The 22,910-nt window shown below is 38.1% G+C and overlaps 1 protein-coding gene across 3 annotated transcripts in view; it reads right to left on the reverse strand.

Annotated features, from left to right (window-relative positions):
- Positions 1-396: 396 nt before the first annotated feature.
- slc66a1 (solute carrier family 66 member 1) overlaps positions 397-22,910 on the reverse strand; it is a 44,251-nt gene continuing 21,737 nt past the window's right edge. For 2 of the 3 annotated variants that reach the window (XM_069918843.1, XM_069918844.1), the window contains 6 exons: positions 20,331-20,460; positions 14,447-14,534; positions 13,119-13,267; positions 9,169-9,261; positions 8,187-8,372; positions 397-5,437 (listed from right to left, as the gene is read on the reverse strand). In XM_069918843.1, the coding sequence (XP_069774944.1) occupies positions 5,354-5,437; positions 8,187-8,372; positions 9,169-9,261; positions 13,119-13,267; positions 14,447-14,534; positions 20,331-20,460 (730 nt within the window). In that variant the 3' untranslated portion in view covers positions 397-5,353. The remainder of the gene's footprint in view (positions 5,438-8,186; positions 8,373-9,168; positions 9,262-13,118; positions 13,268-14,446; positions 14,535-20,330; positions 20,461-22,910) is intronic. The other variant, XM_069918845.1, reaches the window with a different exon arrangement.

The raw sequence follows: 22,910 nt of genomic DNA on the forward strand, positions 1-22,910 counted from the left end.
TTACTAATGTTTGACTTGTTCAAGAAGAAACAACACACAAGTCCAGTAAAACCTTTGTCATCTGGAATTCAGGTAGCTGGAAAAATTAATTAAAATAAATTTTTAAGTAAAAACTTCAATTTGTAAAAATAAATGTACTTTGAAATAACACAAACCTTTGGTGAAGATAGAAATATTCAGCCAACAAGAGCGGCTTGGCTACTCTTTGCTTGATTAAAGGTGTGTTGCCCAGGATGAAGAGCTGGTTGATTTTGCCTGCTTCGTAAGAGGCTTTATCTGTAAACTTGGGGGAAGGGGAGGTTAATTACCTGACTATTAGTTTTTCAGGCAGCTCCGTTGAGGGGGAGAAACCTGCAGATGTGATGGTTAAATGTTTTCAAAGAATGTGACTTAAAATAAAATTCTAAGGTTTATTCAGTTTAAGAACAGTCAAGTATTTTTGTCGTCTTAATGCAAGTGTATTAGTTAGGCAGTGTAAGAGTGAGTTTCAAGCACCCTGCAGGTGCCAAATACCAGATGTTTCACTATATAAAAAGGCAAGAGGATGAGAAACATTCAATTAACAGCTTCTTTGGAAGATGCAGTGTATTTAAAATCTTAAAAGCATTACATTATTGAAATATCAAGATCAGACACCTATCAAAAAAAGCAACCATCACCTCATCTAATATAGTAGATTCTTTGTAGGGTTGCTTAAAAAGAAAAATCATTAAATCATTGACATTTTCTATTGGTCAATAAACTAGAATAAATGAAAGATTGGTTCCCTTAAACATTATTAGCAAATATTCACCTGAAAGAATACAACATTTCTGAAAACCATAGGTGCACTAAAACGATCTGTAAATCTGAATAAAAATCCTGTGTAGAAAATAACCATTTAGTAGATAAAAATGCAAAGTTAATTTGTCATGTGACAGGTGAGTTATTCAGAATCTGCCTCTGCCAGTGGAAATTAAAACATTCTTCAGTAATGCTGAAGCATCCTTAAACAAATGCAATACAATGAATGCCCTTCTCTTCGAGAGCTTGCTATTCTTTTTGCTGTGGCAGTCAAGGCAGATTTTCTCAGGTGCTACTCTTGACAATTTATTTGCGAACAAGCTTTTCCATTCCCTCTTAAATAGCTTGGGTGACTTTTTTTTGCAGCATTAGTGGCGGGCATACAAATCCAAATTTTCTTCCAAGGTGGTACTGGGGCAAATTGAATAAACTATAAAAAGACCAACTTGAATTGACAGATGAAGAATTAAAAAGGATATGAATCAAGGATGAAAATCTGGCATGATCCAACTAAAAAAGTAAGAGGCTCACTGTCCCTTCTTACCATGGAAGCACATGAAACAGGATTACATTAAAAGTGTATCCTGAACAACATCTGTGGTGCAAAAAGTAAAAGGCTACATTTTTTCCTCATCTCTATCCACCCAGGTCTGGATCAAACTATAATTTAGTCCCAATGAGCATAATCTGATACCTTGCTATGCGAAGTACCATCCAGGAGGACTACTTCAAGCAGTTATCAACCACATGAGGAGTGCAAGTGTCCCTATGCAAAAATTCTGAACAATTTATTTTTGGTGTAAAGCTAATACTGTCCACGCAACACTAAGGAGTTCTTTTCTAACACAAAAGGCAACAAATAAATGCACCATGTTGCCTAGAGGAAAATCTGCATAGATACTAAATCCTTGAGAGTCAGGCTCGTTGGTGAAATTTTACTGCTACACATTGACAGAAATGGAAAGCAATAATGGCTTTAAAAATTAAGCTATGTAAACCCAAAAGAAACAACATTCAAGCCACACCAATAGGAATGGCAACTCAGACACAGGAAATGACCTTGATGGGATGATGAGAGAAAGGTAAAGGCAGATACCACAACAATTACATTTGTACTTTAGGAATACTGAAGTTATTTCAAGTTTTTCCAGGATGATTACATGAAACACACATGATCTCTAATCAAATGCAGCTTCTCTTGGGTCAGTCAGGTATACTTTTAAATTAATTGCTGTGAGGGAAGTCTTGTTTTTCTAAATTAAGATAACTTGCAAGCAAATCTTCAATATTTCTGTAACAGCGGCCGGGCCCAGTAGCCAGGCATGTGATGTGATGGGGACAGGGGCATCTCCAGATATGCTTCATAACATTTCAGACAATGAAGTGTGGAGGCAAACCCTGAAGATTCAGTTCATAACTGCATACTTGTGTGCCACTTTCGCTGTGTAAATTTTAACTGGCAGGCCTGCTCCAGACAGCATTAACCGTTCGTGGCACAAAATGGGCAGGTTCGCTAATTTGTCCATCAGATCCCAGTTTCATTGTTTTTAAATAAATTGTATCAACGCTGGCATCACTAGGGGGTTGTGCACATACCAGGTGACTCTATCAGAGGGGGTGATACCAAAATTACTGTCTATAAAATTTGTACAGTGTTTCAGCAGAAATGCATTTTTTAAATAAAAACATCCCTGTAGTTAGTTCTAACAACAAAAAAAAACATTTTTCGTAAGCTCAGCTTACATGTACCAATATCTGTACAAGGCTAAAACTCTAATGTGCTCTGGTCAGAGCTGTCATTATTACTCAATTACATTATGCTTCAAATCATGTGGTTTCTTTGCTGCTGGTGTTTTTATAGTCGCTGCTTTTGTCAAATTTTCTGGTGTTTTAGCTACAATATTGAGGTAATTAGTATGATATTGTAATTTTAATTTTGCTAGCTGTTTTATCTCACTTCTATTTCCACTACATTCAGTCATATACAAAAATTACAATTTACAAGTATCCAAAACCATTACTATGGATTCCGCAAGGTCTGGTAGGAGAGGAGGTCCATTGTGGGGGTGGGGTTGACGATACCATGAGTTGCCACATTGGGTGACACCAACCCTAGTGTCGTCACAGAGTATCAAGTCCCAGTCTGGGGACTAGATCCAGCTACTGAACAAATCCAGGCAGCAAGGAACATTTTCTTTTCCATAAAGTGCACTAGAAGAGATTGTGCCAAGGATGCAATTCCAAAACTGGTCAAATATTAAGACCTTCCATTTAAAAAAAAAATTAGAGATACAGCACAGTCGTAGGCCCTTCTGACTCATGAGCCCACACTACCCAAATACACCTATGTGACTAATTAACCTACTCACCCAACGTCTTTAAAATATGAGAGGAAACTCATGCGGTCACGGGGGGGAGAACATGCCAACTTCTTGGAGGCGGCACCGGACTCGAACCTGGATCTCTAGTGCTGTAATGGCATTGCACTAACCACTAGGCTAACTGTTCCTCCCAAAGTGTATTTTTTAAAAAATCTGCAATGGTTAAAATGGCAAATACCAGAGCAAACTTTACACATCAACTGGTTGATATAAAGTGCAAAATTATCAACAGATATCATTCTACATTTGTTTTCCCCCCCCACCCCCACTTTAAAATAAGTGTAAATGAGGTGCACCTCATTTTAAGAGTGTGATTGGAGGAGGAAGAGGATGTCCCAGGAAAGGTACTCGATGGCACTGTTTTAACAGAGATACAAGTAGTTTGTTGGTAGTATCAGGGTCATTGAGAAAGTAGTTAAAAAAGATAATAGGATCTTAGGGTTTATAAATAAGAGGCAGACAGTACTAGAACAAACAAATTATTGTCTTCGCTTCACTTTAGGAAAGATATATTTTAAGATAGTTCCAGTAGTGAGGGATTTCAGATAGGTTGGAAAAACTAGGGTTATTCACCTTGAAACACCAGATGTGAGAATATGAAGGGCACATTATGAAGGAAACAAAGAGTGGATAGAGAGAAATTGTTCCCATTGGTGGAAGGGTCAAGAACCAGGAGACACAAAGGTGACTGGCAACAGAACAGAAAAGGATACAAGGAAAAGCTCCATGCAGTGAATATTAGAATTTATAATTAACTACTAATGAGTAATAATGAACAATTATCTAAAAGAATGTACATGGCTCTTGGTTGAGTATGCAGGAGTAGGGCCAGCTGGAGAGCCAGAATGGACTCTATGGGACAAATAGCCTTTTGCACATTGTAATCATTGAGATTCTGTACAAAAACATCAAATTCAATGGAGTATGACCACATATTACTAATGACCAAGCTCATTAGTGTAAATAGGTCTTGCTATTATATTTTGGTTCAATTGTGAAGATTTCAATTGATTAAAATCAAATTTTAGACTTTCACAAATTTTACCCACTGCTATTTTTCATGAGTACTCATCCAACTTGGCTTTTCATTCATTATGTGAGGAATATTCTTGCTAAGAATCAGTGCAGATCAGGAATAACATTTTGGGCAATATATTCACAAGAATCATGGCCCACCAAGACCTTACTCACCATCAAGCACCCATTTACAATCCTATCCTACTCTCTCATTTTATGATCACATTTGATCATCACCCACCCCAAGATTCTACAACACATCTACACAATAGGGACAATTTGGAGCAGCCAATTATATACCAACCACTGGCAAAAGGAAACCAGTGTAGCCAAAAGGCACCCATCCTGGTCACAAGGAGAACATGCAAACTGCCCACATGCAGCAGAGGTCAGGATATGAACCCAGGTTGCTGGGGCAACAAGGTAGCAGTTCCACCAGCTACACCATTGTAATCAATAGTGTATCTGATTTTTAAACTGCAATTTCTAATTGTATTTTTATATATATTTAATATTCCAAATGCAATAGAAGTTCAATTAAAACACTTGATAGTTAAAATTATTTCTGAATAGCCAAGTATAAGAGTCTTATATAGGGATAGTTATAGGTCATTCCCAAAGATGTAACACATATTAATGGCTTCTTAATTTCTTGATTGCAACATCTTTTGGTGTGAGATAGGAGTTGAGACTTGTTCCAAGAATTCCTGGTCAAAATTATCAACATAAAAAGAGCATTAGTCTCCAATATATCAATAGCAGTGTTCATTACACATGGACTAAAGAAACCAATCAGCAGGTGCTGTTCAGCGGGCAAATCCATTGGACTACACTTTCTCCAAATGATGTGATTAGATGGATTTTACACTCAATTTTTTCTGATCTTTCATCTTTTGCTTTATATGCTGATTCCAAGGAGTCAAAAGTTGTGCATTGACTGGCCCTCTTCTGACAGCAAAAACATGGTGATGCCTGAAGGCTGGGTTTCTGTAACAAGCGAGATATCTCTCAGGAGACTTGACTCAAGAGTATTGCTAAATATGTACTTGTATCAAGATTAACCAGTTGAAATCCAGGAAAAGGTTGGATATACTTTAAAATAAACCAGGTTCTCTAGTTCAAACTGAGGTAATTTCCATTACATAATTTCTTTTCTAAAATTTTCTTGCTTATTATAAAGCTTTCTGTACTATTTTAGAAATTAACGGTTCTTTTTCAGGATCTTGTATTTTATATGTGGAAAACTGAAGTAAAATCTGCATACATATCATTAAGGAGAAAAACAATTTTTTTTGACATAAACAGAAAATAGAAGCATTCACATTTTTGACACTCAGGATGACTGCTGAACACTATCAGGCACACCAGACCAAGGTCAGGGGAAAGCATTCTCCAATACATTTTTAAACAAATTTTGAAAGAGATACTCTTCCTTGCCAAGTTCAATTCTATCAAGACATGCACATCTTCAACAACTATCCAGGCAGTTTTCCAATATCTCAAGATAATGCTAAGCAATAACTATTCCTATCTTAAATACTAAATGATCATTTCTCTCATAGCAAGTGTACAACACAGGAAACAATTCAGCTGGTTGTGTCTGTGCTGGTACACCTCTTCTAATTTTTTTTTCCCTAAAAGAAAACTTGGTTGTTCTTGTCCCTGTAAAACATCTGCCATCTTCAATTGACTGGGAATCAGACTTCAACGGAATATAGTTGTGCGCTAGAATTCAGCATTAAAATCAAATAAAGAAAGATGCTCCCTCTCTCTTTAGCCAAAAGATTGATATTTTAATGTAAATTAGCAGATTTATTCATCCTCAAATTGACATGCAGAACCAAGGATTCCATCCAATTTGGCCTGTGGAAGCTTCTCAATGTCTGGGTTCTCCGGATGCTTCGTTTCATGCAAGTGGTAAGCCTTGGGCTCCTCTCCTCCCATAAATGAGAAAGACTATTTAGAAAGGCGGCATGTTTCACCTTTTGTCCCTTGGAGGATTTTAATTGCAACAATCTCCTGCAAGAGCTATGACAACTTATCCTACCCTCTCAATAGGAAAAGGACACTTATGCATTTCAAATGAGGTACAATCGTTACATGGACTGCTCTTCCACTTCCCCCAGCACGTGATGATATTTCCCCGATCTCTTCATCCCAGTTAAAAGAGCAGAAAATGGAAGAGACATTCTTTACAAATCTTTGTCAACTATTTTCCCCTCCCTACTTACAATCTCTTCCCCCTCCCTCTCTGGCAAATAATTTCCCCATTTTCTTCATTTCACTTATCTTGTATTTGCTTTCAATTTCTTGCTTTTCCATTCAGTTCCCTTCCTACTCTGCAGAACTAGTTTCTAGTTGGAGTTATTAGCTAAAGCAAGTTAACTCAGCAGAAAAACTTCAAACCATGGGCCTCTGCACCTCTCAACCATATCCCTGACTTCCTCATCAGATAACCACAGTCAGTACAAATCGAAACATCTATTCATTGACTTAGTCCACTGCTCCATTCGCTTTACACCCATGACTGTGTGGCTAAGCATACTTCAAATGCTATCACAAATTCGCTGATGACACCATTGTACCAGCAGAATCACAAATGGAAATGAGATAGATCAGCTGGTTGAGTGTTCACAAGAATTTTTCACTCAATGTTAGCAAAACTAAGGAACTGTGGACTTCTGGAAAGGGAAAATCAGGAGGGGTCAGCAGTGAAAAGGGTCAAGTTCCTGTATTAACATCTCTGAAGATCTATCCTATGCCTCCATAGAACCTCAATGTTGTGCCGATCCATATATTCCTTCCAAAAAAAATACTAAACCCTCCCTACCCTATAACCCTCTACTTTTCTTTCATCATATGTCTGAGAGTCTCTTAAATGCCCCCAATGTTTCAGCCTCCACCATCATCTTCAGCAAGGCATTCCAGGCACCCACAACTCTTATAAAAAAAAAACTTTACCCTGATGTCTCCCCTAAACTTTCTTCCCTTAACTTTGTACATATGGTGTTTGCTGATCCTGCCCTGGGAAACAGGTGCTGGTTGTCCACCTTATTATATGCCTCTAATAATCTTGTAGACCTCTATCAAGCCTCCTCTCATCCAAAGTGAAAAGTCCCAGCTTTGCTAACCTTGCCTCATAAGACTTGTTTTCCAATCCAGGCAACATCCTCTGCCCCCTCTCCATAGCTTCCACATCCTGCCTATAATGAGGTGACAACAACAAAATATAACTGGCCCAGATCACAACTGTGTCATCTTTTCCTGTCTTGGGCATCAGCACCTCCGTACCAGACAGTGATGCATCCAGTCAGAATACTTTCCACGGTACACCTGTAGAAATTTGCGTGACTCTTTGGTGACAGACCGAATCTCCTCAAACTCCTCACGAAGTATGGTGATGATGCAATCAAGGTTTGCTAGTGGCCGTACTTCATGAGGAGTTTGAGGAGATTCAGTTTGTCACCAAAGACTCACGCAAATTTCTACAGGTGTACCGTGGAAAGTATTCTGACTGGATGCATCACTGTCTGGTATGGAGGTGCTAATGCACAAGACAGGAAAAGACGACACAGTTGTGATCTGGGCCAGTGCCATCATGGGCACCAGTCTTTACTCCCATTAAGGACATTTACAAGAGGCAGTATCTCAAGAAAGCAGCCTCAATCATCAAGGACCCTCACCACCTCTTCTCACTACCATCAGGGAGGTGATGCAGGAGCCTGAAGATGAACGTCCAATGGTACAGAAAGAGCTTCTTCCCATCTGATTTCATGAACCACACTACCTCACTTTCTCTTCTTTTGTTCCAATTTACTTTTTAAATTGGAATTTATATCAATTTTGCTCCATCCTCGCTGCTGTAAGCCAATGAATTTCGTGACAATAAATATCACTGGTCGGCATAACATCTTCAGTCGTAAAATTGTCAGCAGCTAACTATTCTCCACAAGCTGACCACAAGGTATCTCTGGAAGAAGCAGTGTTAAGACAAGAAAAGGATACCATAATATCAAGTGCCATGGTTCCCAAGCTGCCCACCAACCAAGGAAGATGATGCACCACGTAGTTAGCCTCGGTTTGCATTTTGTGCGGTATCTTCAACAACACACTCAGGCCATACGTCAGATTCCCCAGAATCATCAAGGCAAAGAGGGAAAAGGATACGCCTTCAGTAGACTTCCTTTTCATCTGAGAAAAAAGGATATTAAAAATATAAAAAGCAATGGAAGAATTATTTTTCACCGAGTTAAAGAAATACTGCAGACACCAGAAAACTGAAACGACACACAAAATGCGGAAGGAATTCTGATCAGGCAATATCCACGGAAGGCAACAGACAGCTAATGTTTCGTGTCCTGGAGAAGCTTGGGACTGGATGTTTATTGATTATCGAAACAAAGGCTTTCAGCTGGCTCAGCGGAATACTTGTATCAGTGGTTAAACAACACCAAAAAACAATGGCAGACTTACACCACTATCCAGTTTTGCCAACAGCTTGACTTTCTGTTCTATAGACAAACAAACACTTCCTTTTTTCTTTTCACTGGCATCCATAGTGCTATCTGTAGACCTTTTTGTCATTTGCAACTGTATCTTTGCTCAGTACACAAGAGCTCGGTTATTATCAAAATGGCACAGAGCATCAGAGCCCCACGTGAGCAAGTGAGTTGATATTTTTTTCCACATGTGGCATCAGGTCAGCACTGCACAAAAGTTTGGATTTTGGATTTTTTGGGGATACAAAACTTTGGATATGGGAAACATACTGTCAGTTGCCCAACCTGCTGAGTTCCTCCAGCATTTGGTGAGTTAATTCTCACTGTTTCCTTATGCATTTCAAATGAGGTACAATCGTTACATGGACTGCTCTTCCACTTCCCCCAATCTCTTGGAGAATGGGGAATAAGCATTGCTAAATTTTGGGCATTCTGTATGGCTTCATGACCAGAGTTTTCACTACCTCAATAAATTAATACACACTTACATTTCTACACAGCTGAGGCAATCTGGATGCCAGGTAAAACAATGAAGAAAAAGAACCAATTACAAATCCAATGATTTCTTCTGTGGTAAACATCTGTAAAAGTAAAAACACAAAATTGCAAATTTAAATACAAAGTATTTTTCAAATTAATACAAAGAAAATTGATTACAAGCTCATGGAGAAAATGTGCAATGGCTGAAATCTTTATTTCCTGCAAATGAACTATTTACTGAACTTTAACAGTGATAAAAATGGAAAGAGGTAATCATGGAGTATTATAAGATAGAAGTATAACCATACAGCACAGATACAGGCCAACTTGGTCCTTCTAGTCTATGCCAAACACTTTCTCCCACCTAACCCCAGTGACCTACACTAACCCATAACCCTCCATTCTATATACATTCTCCCACCTAACCCCAGTGACCTACACTAACCCATAACCCTCCATTCTATATACATTCTCCCACCTAACCCCAGTGACCTACACTAACCCATAACCCTCCATTCTATATACATTCTCCTTAAATGCTTATCTCACCATATAACGTTAGTAGCCTGTTTTGAGGATTAGGAGTGTGAGGTAGGGAAAATTACATTTCTGTGGAGTAGCTATCCATAAGTTGCCACAACATTGTGGGCTAAAGGGCCTGAACTGTGCTGTAATGTTCTATGTTCCAATACAAACAGGAAGCAGCCTTCAAAAACAAAACCTGTTCTGTAAGGTCTATTGATGCTTTTTAAGGGAATTGAAGCTAGCCATCGTGTGTGGAACATTTGATTCTGCACCATTGTAACAAAATAAATATCCCCCCCCCGCCCAAAATAACTTTATTCACAATAAATTATTTGGAAAAAAAACTATTCAAAGTCCTTTCACACCAGTTTAGGTTTTGGCAGACCAAAGAGCATCTTTCACTAAATTTATGGTCTTACAGCAGTTCTGGATATCTGTATCTGTGTGTCCCCAAGAACAGCCTATAAATTAGAGTCCTCTGGTTTGAGGGGCTGAGACTAAGGGAAAAGTTCCTCAAACAACAGGGGAGGAGAGTAATGATAAGATGCCGCAATGATATAAATAAAGAGTGTATGTAACATTTTCATGTTTTACTAAATGTACAATGATGGGAATGTATGGACATGACACTAATGTGAAGAGACATGAAGAAACTGTTAAAGGTAATGATGAGGTCAGCAAGTTCAGGTTTATTGTCATCTGCTTGCTTTGCATCCAATCCATATATAATGTATGAATAAAAAACAGCACAGAGAGCAGTGTGTTACAGTGTTGAAAAGTGTGTACAGCCGGGATGGGGATGGGACAAGTTGTTTAATATGTTGCCTGTTTTTCTGAGGCAGCAGGAAGTTAAAACAGTAGAGTTTCAATTCTTTATGGAATATAGGGAACATAAGTGAGATACCAAGAGAAAAAAGAGACACAAAAGAGGAAAGTTTAAACTGGGTGAAGACAGTGAGAAAGTATATTTTGCTGAAGTGGAGGGGATGTGAAGCAATTATTCAATTTGGAGAACATTTGATCAAAATAGTAATGAAAACTTTCAAGTAAAGCCTTTACTATTTTCACCTCTCCAGTACAAAGAAAATGAGGCCCTGCTGGAGCTGCTGTAATAGCAGCACTACTGCTGGTGTGGATTCAGAAGAGTGGGAAGTGGAGACACAGCAGGTTTTCCAGGGTCCTACTGCCCGGTCCCGATTACGATGGCTCTGTACAGGCTTTAGGCAGCAAGTACAGAGCCAGTGTTTTTTTTAAATTCTGCAACCATTGAAGTCTGTGCCCGATGGCAGTGCCTGTGCTGAGAGGCGTACCACGAGGGGTGGCACTCTGGGGGAACAGCAATAGAAATGGGAAGAACACACACCACCCTGCCCCATTGTTAAGCATGGGAGACGATCCTACAGAGAAGGTAATCACGTCAGCAACCCAGCGAGGGGCTCAGCAGCGGGGGACCCTGTGGGTTGTGGGGAAACACATGGTCAGGGGACCCACAAGAGTTTAGGGCTGCTGGAGACTGTCTTATGGGAACTAGGTATCAGAACCGGGATTAGAGAGGGCACAGAGGTCAAGAAGGGCTCCCAAAGGGCCACAAGTACTGAAGGCTTTCTAATCGTATCAAAGGTTTGGTTCTGGAGTTCAGGTTGCCGATGGATTGAACAGGAATTGGTGCAGCTGCAGAGGCTGTGGGAGCACTGGAGTGAATCCATGAATACTTGTGTCTTGGGTAAACTTGTACCTCTCATTTTGTTCGTTTTAGATTGGTCACAGTGTTTGAGTAACCGAAAGAAAATAGACACACACACTGAGAGCAGTTCAGTTTAAACAAATGTTTATTACAAATTCAAAAGCTGATTTCAAACTACAATATGCAAGCTCTTCCCAACTATACTTATCAATGCCTAGACTGGTCCCAACTGCCGAAGCGAGGCAACGACTGCACGCTTGTAGTAGGTTGTCAAGGTGCCAGTAGCAGCTTCTCCACGTCCCCCGACTGGGACGTTGGCTGGACTCTAGAAGTTCTTCTTCTTGCTGAGAGATGTTGCCACCTCTCGGAGAGTCTCAAACTTCAGCAGCGGGACCATGGCTTATATTACCCAGAAACTGCTTAACCAAGCACCTATTCCCAGCACAGCAAGAAAGATAAGCGAGCAAGCTAGCATGCTAGGCTTCTATTGAATAACGTAATTTTCAGCTTATCACTTTGAATACAATGGTTTATTTTGCATCAAGGCTAGGCCTCTGACAGTCTGTGACCAAAACAAGCAGGAAGATTAAATGTTCTTGGTACACAGATGTTCTTTCGTCAGATAACAGTATCTCTGGCCCCTTGGTGGAATTTAGCTTATGTCTGCTGATTCTAAAACACAAGCAGGTTCTCAGCCTTGTGGAAGCAAAGGCTGCAAAAGTAAAAAACATGGTTTAAATCTTCCATTACAACTTGGTATCTCTGAAAGGACTCTGTTTCTCTTTCTCTTTTGTTAGGGGCACCAGGCAATGCTCATGGTGACTCTTTGTTTGCCTTATGGCAGACAAAAGTTGAAGTATATATCATGTGGCAATAAAAGGAACCTTGAATTAGCTAGAAATTCAATTACTACTGAAACTTGTACAACTAGCAGGTCACATGCAGCCCAAAAAACTGATGTTGGCACTGGTAACCAAGACAATTCTTCTCTTATTTCTTATATGCTGATTTGTTTTGTTTGGGGGGGGGTTCCAAGCTGCAGTTTGTAACAATAATGGGCAAATATGTCATCAGAATAGCAAGATTCATTCACATCAATAACTTGATATTACTAATGTAAAAGGGAGACTATCCATGCATCTCTGTAGCATTGCTAAACTCTAGCTCATCTGATCCAAAAACATACATGCACTAATTTTAAAAATAAATATTCTGACATACTCCTATTATTTGTTTATCAAAATCATCCATAACTCTTCTAGGTATTCCAAGTCCCATACATTCATCCTGCACTCAGGAGATCATCTCTCTCTACCCAATGCTCAATGAACTACACTGAATCCTGGTAAAGAAAAGCCATAGTCTAATAATCTTACCCACATTTTCATATCCTTCCATTACTCACAACCCTCTTCCCACCAATTTTATTCTACTTCTGAATTGTAAACACCCAAGATATCTGCCCTTCTCCAACACTGGCATCCTGATTTGTCACCAAATATAATCATCAAGTTAGTTAACAGTCAAGCCTACAGGCTCCAGTTCTGAATTCTTACCTTGAATTCCTAACTCTCTTCCTTGAGGGCATTCTGTGAAAGTTAACTTTTTTTTTGTCATTAAATCTACATCAACCTTTGCTTGATGCGCCTAGTCATGTATTGTTTGTGGGACATGATATAGCGATCAAGATATATTAGCATAGACTGGGAGAGAAGATATCTTTTGTGTAATGTTCAGATTAAAACTGACCTGATTACCAGCTGATTGAGGAATAGTCAAAAGGGACCGCTTATTGAATCTTGGCGTTTCTCCAAGAGATGGTAGATAGTTTCCTGGCACTAAGGAACCAGTTGCTCCAAGCATCACAAACAAAACAACAACATTAATTGCAGATCCATCTGTAAGAAAGCAAAGTTTTTGATTATTTACACTTTGAAATATTTCAGTATTTAATAAGTAATTTGCAGCATTTTCTCAGTGAAAGTAATGGCTAGTTAAACAAGTGATGGAAAATACTAAGACCAGAAAGCAGACAGAAAAATGAAAAAACATTTGTGTTTGACTACTTTCATAGAACTAAAGAATCCTCAGTACAAGGTACTGGTGAGGCCACACCTGGAGTAACAAGTGTAGTCTGGTCTCCATACAAAAAATACTGGCTTTAGAGGCAATGCAGAGGAGGTTTATCCGAAATGATCTATTGATGAGAGATTGAGTAGTCTGGGACTACACTCATTAGAGTTCAGAAGGATGAGGAGGAGTTCTTGTAGTCATATAAAACAATGAAAGGATAGAGAGATGATAGACAAGATACAAGCATAGAAATGGTTTCCACTGGCCGGTGAGACTAGAACTAAGGGACATGCTTCTGGATTCAGAGATAAGGAGAAACTGCTTCTCTCAGAGAGTCATGAATCTGTGGAATTATTCACCCAAGGGAGCAATAGCAGCTGTCTCATTAACTATGAAAAACATAGATTTGAGGAAGAAGGAATTAAGGATTAGGAGGTACAGTTTGGTAAATGGAGCAGACTCCTACTGCCAGATTAGCCACGGTCATATTGAATGATAGAATAGGCTCGATGGGCAGATAGTCTACTCAAATTTCTAGTGTTCTATCATAATGCCTTCCCTATCAAATGTCATCACACTTGGCAAGGTATCAAGGATATTTTGGCAGGGTAGCACAGCATCACTGATATTATAGAACTATACTCTAGCAATAGTCGGGAAGTAAAGGATCTTGCTTTATTAGTCATAATTTTCATACCTAAACTCATTTCTGTATCCATTATGCCTGGAGTGGAGAGAATACTTGATCTATTAATAGGATGTCAAGTGCAATGTAAAAGAGGCACAAGAGCTGATTGGCTCATTTCTACATAGTGATCACTATACTCGCGTCTATCTGGTTGCGCCCACATCTTGTGCACTATACCTATGGCAGTATAGGGTGAAAAATGTTACTCCGATGATATAATACTTTGGAGGATAAGCATAGGAGAAAAGAGAATTTGGCAATGGACCTCAAAAAGAACAAACACTTTTGAACTAGTATTTAGTAAAGAGTTACTTACATTGTCTGGACTTCCTCTTTCTCTTGTAATAAATATACATTGCCATCATGATCAAGTCCATTACCACATAATAAGCAGCTGTGTATGTCTGCAAGAGTAAACAATACCTGTAGACGTGCAATTTCCATCACTAAAGAAAAGCCATCAGCAGAACATTCTCTTAAAAATGTTCACAGAGGTCAATTCAAGAGAACTGTTGATGTCTACATAGAAATCAAATTAAAACTGTTTCAATGCCTGTTCATAGAGGTCACATTCAAGAGTACTGTTGATGTCTACATAGAAACCAAATTAAAACTGTTTCAATGCCTGTTCATAGAGGTCACATTCGGGAGTACTGTTGATGTCTACATAGAAACCAAATTAAAACTGTTTCAATGCCTGTTCATAGAGGTCACATTCAGGAGTACTGTTGATGTCTACATAGAAACCAAATTAAAACTGTTTCAATGCCTGTTCATAGAGGTCACATTCAGGAGTACTGTTGATGTCTACATAGAAACCAAATTAAAACTGTTTCAATGCCTGTTCATAGAGGTCACATTCGGGAGTACTGTTGATGTCTACATAGAAACCAAATTAAAACTGTTTCAATGCCTGTTCATAGAGGTCACATTCGGGAGTACTGTTGATGTCTACATAGAAACCAAATTAAAACTGTTTCAATGCCTGTTCATAGAGGTCACATTCGGGAGTACTGTTGATGTCTACATAGAAACCAAATTAAAACTGTTTCAATGCCTGTTCATAGAGGTCACATTCGGGAGTACTGTTGATGTCTACATAGAAACCAAATTAAAACTGTTTCAATGCCTGTTCATAGAGGTCACATTCGGGAGTACTGTTGATGTCTACATAGAAACCAAATTAAAACTGTTTCAATGCCTGTTCATAGAGGTCACATTTGGGAGTACTGTTGATGTCTACATAGAAACCAAATTAAAACTGTTTCAATGCCTGTTCATAGAGGTCACATTCAGGAGTACTGTTGATGTCTACATAGAAACCAAATTAAAACTGTTTCAATGCCTGTTCATAGAGGTCACATTCAGGAGTACTGTTGATGTCTACATAGAAACCAAATTAAAACTGTTTCAATGCCTGTTCATAGAGGTCACATTCAGGAGTACTGTTGATGTCAACATAGAAACCAAATTAAAACTGTTTCAATGCCTGTTCATAGAGGTCACATTCAGGAGTACTGTTGATGTCTACATAGAAACCAAATTAAAACTGTTTCAATGCCTGTTCATAGAGGTCACATTCGGGAGTACTGTTGATGTCTACATAGAAACCAAATTAAAACTGTTTCAATGCCTGTTCATAGAGGTCACATTCGGGAGTACTGTTGATGTCTACATAGAAACCAAATTAAAACTGTTTCAATGCCTGTTCATAGAGGTCACATTCGGGAGTACTGTTGATGTCTACATAGAAACCAAATTAAAACTGTTTCAATGCCTGTTCATAGAGGTCACATTCAGGAGTACTGTTGATGTCTACATAGAAACCAAATTAAAACTGTTTCAATGCCTGTTCATAGAGGTCACATTCAGGAGTACTGTTGATGTCTACATAGAAACCAAATTAAAACTGTTTCAATGCCTGTTCATAGAGGTCACATTCAGGAGTACTGTTGATGTCTACATAGAAACCAAATTAAAACTGTTTCAATGCCTGTTCATAGAGGTCACATTCGGGAGTACTGTTGATGTCTACATAGAAACCAAATTAAAACTGTTTCAATGCCTGTTCATAGAGGTCACATTCGGGAGTACTGTTGATGTCTACATAGAAACCAAATTAAAACTGTTTCAATGCCTGTTCATAGAGGTCACATTCGGGAGTACTGTTGATGTCTACATAGAAACCAAATTAAAACTGTTTCAATGCCTGTTCATAGAGGTCACATTCGGGAGTACTGTTGATGTCTACATAGAAACCAAATTAAAACTGTTTCAATGCCTGTTCATAGAGGTCACATTCGGGAGTACTGTTGATGTCTACATAGAAACCAAATTAAAACTGTTTCAATGCCTGTTCATAGAGGTCACATTCGGGAGTACTGTTGATGTCTACATAGAAACCAAATTAAAACTGTTTCAATGCCTGTTCATAGAGGTCACATTCGGGAGTACTGTTGATGTCTACATAGAAACCAAATTAAAACTGTTTCAATGCCTGTTCATAGAGGTCACATTCAGGAGTACTGTTGATGTCTACATAGAAACCAAATTAAAACTGTTTCAATGCCTGTTCATAGAGGTCACATTCGGGAGTACTGTTGATGTCTACATAGAAACCAAATTAAAACTGTTTCAATGCCTGTTCATAGAGGTCACATTCGGGAGTACTGTTGATGTCTACATAGAAACCAAATTAAAACTGTTTCAATGCCTGTTCATAGAGGTCACATTCGGGAGTACTGTTGATGTCTACATAGAAACCAAATTAAAACTGTTTCAATGCCTGTTCATAGAGGTCACATTCGGGAGTACTGTTGATGTCTACATAGAAACCAAATTAAAACTGTTTCAATGCCTGTTCATAGAGGTCACATTCAGGAGTACTGTTGATGTCTACATAGAAACCAAATTAAAACTGTTTCAATGCCTGTTCATAGAGGTCACATTCGGGAGTACTGTTGATGTCTACATAGAAACCAAATTAAAACTGTTTCAATGCCTGTTCATAGAGGTCACATTCGGGAGTACTGTTGATGTCTACATAGAAACCAAATTAAAACTGTTTCAATGCCTGTTCATAGAGGTCACATTCGGGAGTACTGTTGATGTCTACATAGAAACCAAATTAAAACTGTTTCAATGCCTGTTCATAGAGGTCACATTCAGGAGTACTGTTGATGTCTACATAGAAACCAAATTAAAACTGTTTCAATGCCTGTTCATAGAGGTCACATTCGGGAGTACTGTTGATGTCTACATAGAAACCAAATTAAAACTGTTTCTATGCCTGTTCATAGAGGTCACATTCGGGAGTACTGTTGATGTCTACATAGAAACCAAATTAAAACTGTTTCAATGCCTGTTCATAGAGGTCACATTCAGGAGTACTGTTGATGTCTACATAGAAACCAAATTAAAACTGTTTCAATGCCTGTTCATAGAGGTCACATTCAGGAGTACTGTTGATGTCTACATAGAAACCAAATTAAAACTGTTTCAATGCCTGTTCATAGAGGTCACATTCAGGAGTACTGTTGATGTCTACATAGAAACCAAATTAAAACTGTTTCAATGCCTGTTCATAGAGGTCACATTCGGGAGTACTGTTGATGTCTACATAGAAACCAAATTAAAACTGTTTCAATGCCTGTTCATAGAGGTCACATTCGGGAGTACTGTTGATGTCTACATAGAAACCAAATTAAAACTGTTTCAATGCCTGTTCATAGAGGTCACATTCGGGAGTACTGTTGATGTCTACATAGAAACCAAATTAAAACTGTTTCAATGCCTGTTCATAGAGGTCACATTCGGGAGTACTGTTGATGTCTACATAGAAACCAAATTAAAACTGTTTCAATGCCTGTTCATAGAGGTCACATTCAGGAGTACTGTTGATGTCTACATAGAAATCAAATTAAAACTGTTTCAATGCCTGTTCATAGAGGTCACATTCAGGAGTACTGTTGATGTCTACATAGAAACCAAATTAAAACTGTTTCAATGCCTGTTCATAGAGGTCACATTCGGGAGTACTGTTGATGTCTACATAGAAACCAAATTAAAACTGTTTCAATGCCTGTTCATAGAGGTCACATTCGGGAGTACTGTTGATGTCTACATAGAAACCAAATTAAAACTGTTTCAATGCCTGTTCATAGAGGTCACATTCAGGAGTACTGTTGATGTCTACATAGAAACCAAATTAAAACTGTTTCAATGCCTGTTCATAGAGGTCACATTCGGGAGTACTGTTGATGTCTACATAGAAACCAAATTAAAACTGTTTCAATGCCTGTTCATAGAGGTCACATTCGGGAGTACTGTTGATGTCTACATAGAAACCAAATTAAAACTGTTTCAATGCCTGTTCATAGAGGTCACATTCGGGAGTACTGTTGATGTCTACATAGAAACCAAATTAAAACTGTTTCAATGCCTGTTCATAGAGGTCACATTCAGGAGTACTGTTGATGTCTACATAGAAACCAAATTAAAACTGTTTCAATGCCTGTTCATAGAGGTCACATTCGGGAGTACTGTTGATGTCTACATAGAAACCAAATTAAAACTGTTTCAATGCCTGTTCATAGAGGTCACATTCGGGAGTACTGTTGATGTCTACATAGAAACCAAATTAAAACTGTTTCAATGCCTGTTCATAGAGGTCACATTCGGGAGTACTGTTGATGTCTACATAGAAACCAAATTAAAACTGTTTCAATGCCTGTTCATAGAGGTCACATTCGGGAGTACTGTTGATGTCTACATAGAAACCAAATTAAAACTGTTTCAATGCCTGTTCATAGAGGTCACATTCGGGAGTACTGTTGATGTCTACATAGAAACCAAATTAAAACTGTTTCAATGCCTGTTCATAGAAGTCACATTCAGGAGTACTGTTGATATCTACATAGAAACCAAATTAAAACTGTTTCAATGCCTGTTCATAGAGGTCACATTCAGGAGTACTGTTGATGTCTACATAGAAACCAAATTAAAACTGTTTCAATGCCTGTTCATAGAGGTCACATTCAGGAGTACTGTTGATGTCTACATAGAAACCAAATTAAAACTGTTTCAATGCCTGTTCATAGAGGTCACATTCGGGAGTACTGTTGATGTCTACATAGAAACCAAATTAAAACTGTTTCAATGCCTGTTCATAGAGGTCACATTCAGGAGTACTGTTGATGTCTACATAGAAACCAAATTAAAACTGTTTCAATGCCTGTTCATAGAGGTCACATCGGGAGTACTGTTGATGTCTACATAGAAACCAAATTAAAACTGTTTCAATGCCTGTTCATAGAGGTCACATTCAGGAGTACTGTTGATATCTATATAGAAACCAAATTAAAACTGTTTCAATGCCTGTTCATAGAGGTCACATTCAGGAGTACTGTTGATATCTACATAGAAACCAAATTAAAATTGTTTCAATGCCTGTTCATAGAGGTCACGTTCAGGAGTACTGTTGATGTCTACATAGAAACCAAATTAAAACTGTTTCAATGCCTGTTCATAGAGGTCACATTCCGGAGTACTGTTGATGTCTACATAGAAACCAAATTAAAACTGTTTCAATGCCTGTTCATAGAGGTCACATTCAGGAGTACTGTTGATGTCTACATAGAAACCAAATTAAAATTGTTTCAATGCCACTTCACAAAAAAAAAGCACAGGCAGCATGTTGTGGAACCATTTACCATCTTCGGTCTGTACAGGGTTAACATCAGTCTCTTCTCACAAGAATGATCTGGGGAGGGGAAAGCAGTAAAAGATGGGGTACAATCTCAAATGTCTTTTGGCCTGCTTTTCAGTTCTTACACAACAACCAGAGAATTAGCATTTCATTTTTAAATAGTGATATTCATTTGCATCTAGACCAATAAATCAATCACATATCGGATACAGCACAACTGGATTGAATAAATTACTCAACATGCTATTTCATTCATCCTATCTGGAACTAATGTTAGAATCTAAAAATACATCTTTAAAAGATAACGTCTATTAATAGTTATGCCTTTAATACACATTCACAATGCAAAACGATCAACTCAATTCACATTTGCTGTTAATCTAATCAACTCGACTCATGTCCAATTTGGGAACCAGATTACCTTTTACCTACATAAATAAAAAGCATTCCATACAAATATCAGTCTTGGAAGTTTAGAGCAGTCATCATTTACCTGCAGTGGCAGCTGCTGAGCCAGGAAGGCACCTAAAAAATTGCTCGAATCACCTCCCAGCCAACCTAACAGGAACCAGAATGATAGGGCTTGATCCATGTTTCCATTCTTGTAGGACTTGTAACATTGTCTAAATTTAAAAAAGTTAATTAGCAACATTCCTCGCCAAAAATAATAGTTCACAAGATCAAGAAAAATAAATTTATTCGTTGTCAAGTGACAATTACCATTTCCCCACCTGCACTTCATTACTTTTCCTTTTCCATTTGGATTGCCCTCTTCCCCACCAGCTACATTCTGATTCATCTATTGACCTCACATGAAAGATTCTGAAATAATTGTTCCTCTATTGTCAACCTGTGCGCTAAATGCTTCTCATCTAAAGAGATTTTGAAAGAATTAATTGGGAGAAATTTAATACAATTTCATCTAGCAAGAGCGCAAATATGGAGCAGGAAGTTGATCTACCTGTATAACTCCACCCGAGATGGACTAAGTGGCATCTACAAATAGCAAGCTTTAGAGAAAATAAAGGGTTTGTAGTGGAATCATGAAAAAGACATTCCTGGAGGCATTAAAAAAAAACTAGATACAAAGTTTCACACAGGAATACTCATCTCCTCCCAAAACCTAATAGAAAGCATGCCTGACATAGACTTAGCCACACAGACTAACAAGTTTCAGATTTGCACCCTATGGTGATTTTATATATTTAAAAAATCCTACATTGTGAACATTTTTAACAAGAATATTTCATAGTCCATCCTTAATTGACACAAGATGATGAATCATTTCAAACCGTCCATAATTTATATACCAAATATGTATCCAATCATCCCAACTGGCCATTGAAATTGGTTACCATAAAATGCATCAAATCCTTACACTGTTCAGCAGTTAAGTGTTAACCACCTTGTGTCGGCCTGTTGTCTTGTAGGCCAGGTGGACTAGGATACAAGATTTTTATCACCACTTGTGGCAATCCAACTCAAATTACGTGGTTTCAGTGCCTATATACAAAAAGTAACAAGCACAGACTTGTGCTGCTTCCAATTAGACTGTTCTTCCTGAACACTTTTGGGTGCATTTTATAGATCTTGGACTGCTTATCACCAAAATCACCTTTAAATATTCCTATTATGTACTTTTAAAAAAAAAAAGATACAACCTATTTTTGTGATTTCCTATCATATTTTGTAACTTAAAACATACAAAACCCTTAAGTGCAACACATTATTGAAAAATCATTTTCTGCATTTGGACTTGGACGTCTTCCCTGCTGATCTTGGTGCAGTCAGTGATGAACATGGTGATAGGTTTCACCAGGGCACTGTGACCATGAAAAAGCAGTATCGGGGCAACTGGAATCCATCAATACTGGCTGACATTATTGTTGGACTGACATGAGAGGCATTAGATGCTGAGTACAAATGAAAATCAGTGGCAAAACATTTTTAGATCAGTTGGACTAACATAATGTGACAGCATCATTATGCAATTAAACTTGCTAAATTCAAGAAAAGTTAATTTAATGTTTCTCCAACTTGCTATGTGTTACAGCAAACTTAAAATGATCTTTGTGTTCAGCTTGAAGTAGTCTATCATAATCCCCATTTTTTTTTCCAAGAAGCAAGCCTTTTGGGGGGGGGGGGGGTGGGGGGGGGAAATTATTGTCCATTGTTATTCAGTCCATCCATATGAGAATTGGGTGAGCCTTAACCAGGATTAAGGTATTTTCACCTTGCCTGTTATCATGAAGGTAATTTGCTTACTATGAACACATTGGTGATTATATCCTAGAAAGAACAAGTGTTTTCAGAATAGAATTACATGCATAAAGACAAGAAGACCTGTTTGGTGGAAATAATGGAGGTGACTTACACAAAGTGAAAGTTGCACATCAGAATGATTACCCCAATCTTATTTGTCCCTAGTCTGCTAGTTAGGTTTTCTTTTCATTCAACTTATCACACAAAATGACTGTACTGAAAAATGATTTCTCCATTTTGCTTTCAAAGCTGGAGAACAGAGAATAATAATTACTACTGCACATATAGTAATGTGGAGAATTAGAAAGCCACAAGATGCTTTCTTTAAAATGTCAAGGAGAACTGATAGGGGAAAGAGATGGAAATTTAGGAGTTTATAACTAGGGAAAACACGGCTAAAAGCGAGAGAAGCTAGGAAATAATTCCACTCCCAAAGTGTGACTCAAATTTGGAAATCTCTTCTCTTAATTCTAGGTTCTATTGTTAATTTTAAAACTGAACTTGGTAGATTTAATATCTTTGATGAGCAAGATAACTGTATGAAAAGTAGCTACCCTAAGTTAGGTCAAAGGGTTCTCAGAAGAGCAAAAAAAAACTGCAGCTGCTGCAAATTTAAAATGTAGACAGAATATAGCAAGGAAACTCAATGGGTCAGGCAATGTCTATGGAAAGAATGACCTATGTTTCACAACCTTCATTGGAACTTCTGAAGCTCAACCTGTTGAACATTTGATGATTCTTATTATCAAGACCTTGTCATTCAACTCAATTCATTAACCAAATACTGTACACATGATGTACATGCATTACC

The sequence above is a fragment of the Narcine bancroftii genome, chromosome 2 (assembly GCF_036971445.1).
Source record: "Narcine bancroftii isolate sNarBan1 chromosome 2, sNarBan1.hap1, whole genome shotgun sequence".
In the NCBI taxonomy this organism is placed as follows: Eukaryota; Metazoa; Chordata; class Chondrichthyes; order Torpediniformes; family Narcinidae; genus Narcine; species Narcine bancroftii.